General features: G+C 49.5%; 2 protein-coding genes across 2 annotated transcripts; both read right to left on the reverse strand.

Moving 5' to 3' along the window:
- Positions 1-224: 224 nt before the first annotated feature.
- On the reverse strand, positions 225-1,295 carry LOC4347619 (dehydration-responsive element-binding protein 1H). The gene has a single exon (NM_001422858.1). It carries the CDS (start codon positions 1,229-1,231, stop codon positions 371-373), a length of 861 nt encoding a protein of 286 aa, NP_001409787.1. The 5' UTR covers positions 1,232-1,295; the 3' UTR covers positions 225-370.
- Positions 1,296-4,061: 2,766 nt separating this feature from the next.
- Positions 4,062-5,245, reverse strand: LOC4347620 (dehydration-responsive element-binding protein 1A-like). The gene has a single exon (NM_001422859.1). The coding sequence runs from the start codon at positions 5,164-5,166 to the stop codon at positions 4,450-4,452; it is 717 nt and encodes a 238-aa protein (NP_001409788.1). The 5' UTR covers positions 5,167-5,245; the 3' UTR covers positions 4,062-4,449.
- Between the last annotated feature and the right edge of the window lie 1,335 nt (positions 5,246-6,580).

A 6,580-nucleotide genomic window follows, 5' to 3' on the forward strand; every position in this document is an offset into this window, starting at 1 on the left:
TATCCAATTACTTGTATATTGTTATCTGTCGAGGTGTGATTTGTAATTCGTAGCCGTTTGATCCGGAAAATATGTAGTAAGATTTTGGAGGGCTGGTAACCTTGTTTTGGGTTGAAATGCGAGCCTAGCGAGATGTCGAATTTTGTAAATATCGCTAAATTCGACACGGAATTTGGGGGAGCTTCGAAATTTGAGCGAAATTGGGAACACTGGTAAAGACTATAAACAACAAGGGTCATGTGGCCATATCGTTAGTGAAAACTGAGCTCTGAAAGTGTTTAACTAATCAACAATTCAACATGCTACCAAAAGTACCAATTCGTTACAGAGTCAAAAACAGAGTACAGTAAACTGGAGACAGTGTCAGAGCTCAGTAGCTCCAGAGCGCGATGTCAGCGCCTTCGTCGCCGTTGTCCCAGAGTGCGGTCGCCGCCGGCGGCGGCTCCATGAGAAGCCCCTCGGCCAGGCTCGCGTAGTACGTGTCGTAGTCCATTTCGCCGAAGAAGTCGAGCTCGAACATGTCCAGCGCCGCCCCCGCCGCCGTGTCAGCCGTTCCGTCGATCGATGAAGGTCCGGGCGTCTCCGACGAGCCGGCATTGTTGGCCAGCGGCGGCGGCGCGGACACGCCGGAGGTGGCCTCGTCCATGGCCTCCGCGACGGAGGCGCCGTTCGTGGTCTTGTTGCGCTGGAGGAAGCCCGCGACGGCCTCGGTGGCCGCGCGGCGGACGCCGGCCAGGTCGGACGGCGCGGCGGGCGGGACGGCGAGCAGCCACGCGGAGTCCTGGAAGTTGAGGCACGCCGCGCCGCCTCCGCCGGCGCCGCCGCGGAGCGCGATCATGGCGGCGTCGTGCGCGCGCGCCGCGGCCTCGGCGGTGACGTACGTGCCGAGCCACAGGCGCGCGCCGCGCTTCCCCGGGACGCGCACCTCGCACACCCACCGCCCCGCCCCGCCGCGGCGCCGCACGCCGCGGTACACCGGGTGCCGCGTCTCCCTGAACTTGGTGCGCCCCGCGGGCCGCTTCTTGTACTGCTGCCGCCCCGACGAGGACGACGACGACTCCGCCCCCGACGACGACGAGCTGGAGTTCACCTCGTGGCCGGCCATGTCCATTGCTGCTCGTGAGCGATCGAGAGATGGAGGAGCTTGTCCGAGCGAGTGAGAACGCGTCGCGCTTGCAGAGTGAGAGTGCTCGAGCTCGGCGGCGCGAGGAGTATATATATAGGTATGCATTTGGGCGGCGAGGGTTGGGACGCGGGGAAGCCATGGGAGAGGAGAACAGCTGGTGACAACAATATTTGGGGGTTAAACTATGGTTTCCTTGGGCATGGGCGTGTGGGGCTTTCAGTGTTGGGGAAAAGGGGACGCTGCTGCTGCTGCTTTGGTGCTAAGCTTGGTGACGTAGTAGGGGTGATGGTTAGGGGCCCACCTGCTCGGCTCTTGGAGACATGTACAGCGATATTTTCTGTTTGCAACCACGAAAAGAATCAAAATTCTTGTTAAATTTGTAGTATGACCATGCTCGGAGGAGCCAGAGATATTGATAAACGAACCTGTGAGCAGGGTTTACCTTTTCGAATTCGAGGTAAACACAGACCTGACCAAAAACCAGTAAAAACGATGAATTTCAGTTAGCACCGTATGAAAATCGGCTAATACCGACCGGTTTTCATAAACCGAGACCTAGCGGTTTCATGAAAATCGATCGGTTTTGGCAAAATTCTGTTTTTAGATTATCAAATTCTGTTAAAATCGAACATGGTTATCATTGGTTTTATTTTTTACTTTTTAGAAGTTTCGAACCTTTAAAAATTAGACCGTGTAGTTTTTAGAGTTTATTGACTTGTTGAGTTTTATTTTTTATAATTTTTATAAGTCCCGTCGAACACTGCCACTGTACTCCTCTACGGCCCATCCGCCGCCTAATCTTTATTGTCATTGCTATTCTAAAAATCGAACATAACTATCGTTGGAATTCATTTTTTATTTTCTAGAAGTCCCGCCAACCGTTGGTGACTCTACAACTGTACTCCTATACACCCCACCCGCTGCTTTTTCTTTTTATTGTCATTGAGATTTTAAAAATCGAATATGATTATCAATGATGTTTATTTCTTTTTTACTTTCTAGAAGTCCCAGTAACTGCATTACCAGTTTGCTTCATGGCCTGCTATAACAAAATGGAGAAAATGCCACTCGCTTATTTTATTTTGTTTTTGTCAGAGTTTAGTGATGTGGGCGTTTAAGTTTAGATTGAGGGATACACATATAATGAAAATAAATAAATTATATGTAACAAAATTTCTAGATTGGGTTTCTAAGTATTCCCCTCGTTTCATGTAGCTTCGCGCCGTCCTCTTCCTAAATTTTATAGCAGTTTTATTTGATAATTCAGATGAAAAATATCCAAATTGCTCAGGGGAGTTTCCATTTACAGCAGTCTATATTTGAAATCATGCGGCATAAAACTTAACCGTAGGAGTAGTCTCTATAAGCTTCATCGTTTGTTTTGCAGCTTCTAAACCGTTGCAAAAATTAATTTTAAAACTGCTAATTTTAGGGTTACATCGTGGACTTATATAACTAGAGACATATATTAAAGATTTATTCACACGCTATTTTCTTATTGCTTATAAGCCACTATGTAGATAAAACAATTCGCCGGTTTCATCCCAGCCAAAAGCTACTACTTCGGCATGAAGGACCTCATCTTTTCGCTTATATTTATACTTATCAGACAAAATTTTAATTTCCAATTTTAAATTTAAAGCTGATTTTAAAGTTTTTTCATCGAAGCTTATTTTTCAGACTTTATTTTTAGATCAATAAAAACACATATATAAAAAGTTTTATTTATAAATTATTTTTTGTTTGTAAATATGTTATTTCGCTTGTTCCACGAATAAGCGAAACGATGGGGCCGTTCCACTGCCACTCCACACCCTTTCCACATGAGCTGACACAGTCGCCCAACAGTTCCAACTTCCAAACAAACGGGACACAGTACTACTATACCCCTAAACTAAAATACCACACATGCTCCAAACCCTGAAAAGAAAGATTTCCCCATACCAGGTGCGCCACAACCCCCGGAAAAGAGAAAACCAGCGACAGCCGTTCCGTTAGCCGTATCCAGCGCCGCAGTTGCGCCCGCCCGATTCCACCCCCCTTCCTTTCCCCCCCAAATCCCCAATCCCCCGGGACCCGCATCCGCAACCAGTTTCCGCATGCCGTCGCGCTCCCGCACCGCACGCGACAGCGACGCGGCCACACACCACCACGAGAAGAATATCCCCCATCCGTAGCCTCACGCCACAGCAGCAGCGGCGCGTGCGTGTTGGCGCCCACCTGCGGCCGGTTTCTGCCTGCTTGGCCCTTCGGGGTTTCAGGGAGGCGAACACCGCGAATACTTGCGATATTTTCTGCGGCAACGAGGGCAGCTTCCTTCGCCTTCGATCTGGGAGAGCGATGTTTTTTTTTTTCCTTTGTTGCGCTGCAAACGGGTGGCTACAGCTAAGCTAAGCCGCTAGTTGCTTCCTGCTTGCTCACCGTGCTCTGTACCGTAGTAAATAAATCGATGTGTTCGTGACGTATTGAGATGTGTCATTTTCTGTTTCCTCGACAAGTTGCAAAAATTGGTGTGGGATTGTGGCCCTGGTGCTCCGGTGTGAGTTCACCCCCTAAATTTTTGGAGAGCTCAGGTAACAAAGGGGGGCAGTTTGGATAGTGCCAAGAGTCAAAAGGTAAATAAATAGCTTTGCGAACTTGTGGGAATACAAGTGAATGACCCACTGGGACATGTTGAGGGCTTTTTTATTTGATTGAATTTTGCCAGGACCGTTGAAAGGTGAAGCCTGTACAAAGTTTACGGAGTTAAGGCAGGCACCGCAGGTCAAACCAAATACAAGTAGCAAGAAATCATTGGCAAAGCAAGTTATCTAGAGCTGGGGCTTTTGACTTTGACCCGGTTCATTTTTTGTGTTTGACCTGTAATGTACAGTACAGGGATTGCATTGCGGGAGCATTCACCAAAAGGTGTGGCCAAAACCAGAACAAATCTTTTCAAGTGAAATTGCTTGAGAGAGATCCACGGTCAATTGCACTCGAATGCATAGGTTACCCAGTACGAACATCATTGACAAAACCAGGTTTTTTTTCACTGTCGTTAACACTGTAACCTAAGTACTGTACCATCCAATCTCTCGTCACTGTAGTTCTCGTGCAGAAACAATACTGTCAAGAAACTGTTTCTACACGAGGACGGCTCGCAGATGCTAAAAAAAAATCTACAGTACTATTTTGGGAAGTCAATGACTCAAATGAAGATGCTCTGTGTTTTGCAACTTGTTCCATCACATTACCGAAAGTAGTGTCCGTACAGTACCAAAATTTTGGCATCGGAAGCCAGAAAAGAGAGAAAAAAGAGGCAAAATTGTACAGTTGATTGAGCTCTAGTAGCTCCAGAGTGGGACGTCGGCGAGGATGGCGTCACCGTCGTCGCCGAGCGCCGCCGATGGTGGCTCCATGAGCATCCCCTGCGCCAAGCTCGCGTAGTACAGGTCCCAGCCCATGTCACTCAGGACGTCCAGTTCGAACGCCAGGTCGCTGGCCGGGGAGGAGGACTCGTCGCCGTCGGTGGCGGCGGACTCCTCGTCGTCGTCGGTGCGTGGGGTGGACGGCGTCGTCGAGGACGACGACGTGGCGGACAGCGCGTCGTCGGCGAGGCGGCGCCGGAAGAAGTCCTCGACGGCCTCGGCGACGGCGTGGCGGACGTCGGCGAGGGTGCGGTAGGAGCGCGGCACGGCGAGGAGCCACGCGGAGTCGGCGAAGTTGAGGCAGCATGCTCCCCCGCCGCCGCCGCCGCCGGCGTTGATGGCGAGCATGGCGGCGTCGTGCGCGCGCGCCGCGCCCTCGGCGGTGTCGAACGTGCCGAGCCAGAGCCTGCAGCCGCGCCGCCCGGGCACCCGCACCTCGCACACCCACCTCCCGGCATTGCCCCTCCGCCGCACGCCGCGGAACACCGGGTGCCTCGTCTCCCTGAACTTGGTCCGCCCCGCCGGCCTCTTCGGCGGCGCCGTCCACACCGTCTGGTGCTGCCGCTCCGCCGACGCCGAGCTGCACGGCGACCCCGACGACTCGCCGCTCATCTCCTGCTTGATCCCGCACATCTTCGGATTTGTGTGTGTGTTTCTGCTTGCTCCTGATTCCTGAACTGTATTTGCTCTGCTCGAGTGTGGTAATGGCGATGGGAGAAGAGCGGTTTTGGGGCCTCGTATTTATAGGTGGTGGCGCGCAGCGGCGAGTGAGAGGACACAGGCTGGATTTGGGGGGATGAATCTGGCTAAGAAACAGTGGGACTTCGAGAGTGACCGGGTGATTTCTTTATTGGACTCTCTTTTTTTTTTTGGTTTAATTGGGTTGGATTTGGACCAGTCTAGCTTGTCTTTTTGCTTCCTCTAATCGCAACTGTGTTGTGTTGTGTTGCCTCTTTTGCTTTGCCTTCTTGGTTAATTAAAGAAAGAGGCGGCCTTTGCCAATTTGGATGCTTTGGTTCAGTGAGGCACAAGGGAACTTTAGCTTGTGTTTTTGGGGGGATTTATGGTGGTCGGTTGCATTAAGATAATCTTACTCCCGGGGCTTCATACCAATCCAGTGGATCGCGAGATTGATTTGTGTTGAGTATATAAATTGGAATGCTTCATCAGTTAAGCTTAGTGATCTATGGCACGTGGGAGCATGGGTGTCCGTGGATCTCCATAATTCGGCTCGTCATTTGTGACGTTTTTGCTGGGCAAGCTGACGTCGACTCACGGTTTTGGTTATGATTCTGCAGATGTTTTGTGATGCCTTTGCCACGCTGGTCTACCGGATATAGAAACTTGACTCTTGTCATTTTTCGCCTGGAAGTCAGGATTCGAGCTTGTTTAGTTTGATACCTCATCAAAAAATTGTAAGTACTATAACTTAAAACCTAGGTAAATTTTGACAACCAATTCTTTAGCGGAGTAAAATAATATCTGGTTTAATACCAAATAAGAAGCTAAAACCTTAATTATAATCTAGAAAGTACCAAGTTAAACACGGGGAATGCCAATGTTTGGCTTTCGAACCAAAACCAGCATATATACTATTCAAGCTACTAAATTATTGGTATGACACATTTTTGACACATGGTTTCATTTCTAGCGGCCCAAACACAAAACATGATTTAAAATCTGGAGTACTACTACGTATAGTATCTCACTAGAAATGCTACAAGTTTAAACATCCTAATTCGGTATCCCGGTCAAAGTTTAAAGGAAATTCAAACCTCAATTCAAATTCTCAATAAAACCTCTCCAAATTTCAGCGGTTCTCTTCTCACCAGTAATCGAGCGACGAGAGCACGATCGTCGTGGAGACCATCCGGAAGTGGTATTCGGTGACCATCCGGTTTTAGAAAACGTGGGCGACGTTTTCACGCACCTAGCACTAGCAGCATCAATCACCTCATCATCAAACCAGCCATTCAAACACAAGCAAAGCAACGGTGAAACAACCAGCTTCCCGTTCCACAGGAACCCCCATCCCCACCCAGCGACA

This window comes from Oryza sativa, chromosome 9, assembly GCF_034140825.1.
Source record: "Oryza sativa Japonica Group chromosome 9, ASM3414082v1".
Taxonomy (NCBI): domain Eukaryota; kingdom Viridiplantae; phylum Streptophyta; class Magnoliopsida; order Poales; family Poaceae; genus Oryza; species Oryza sativa.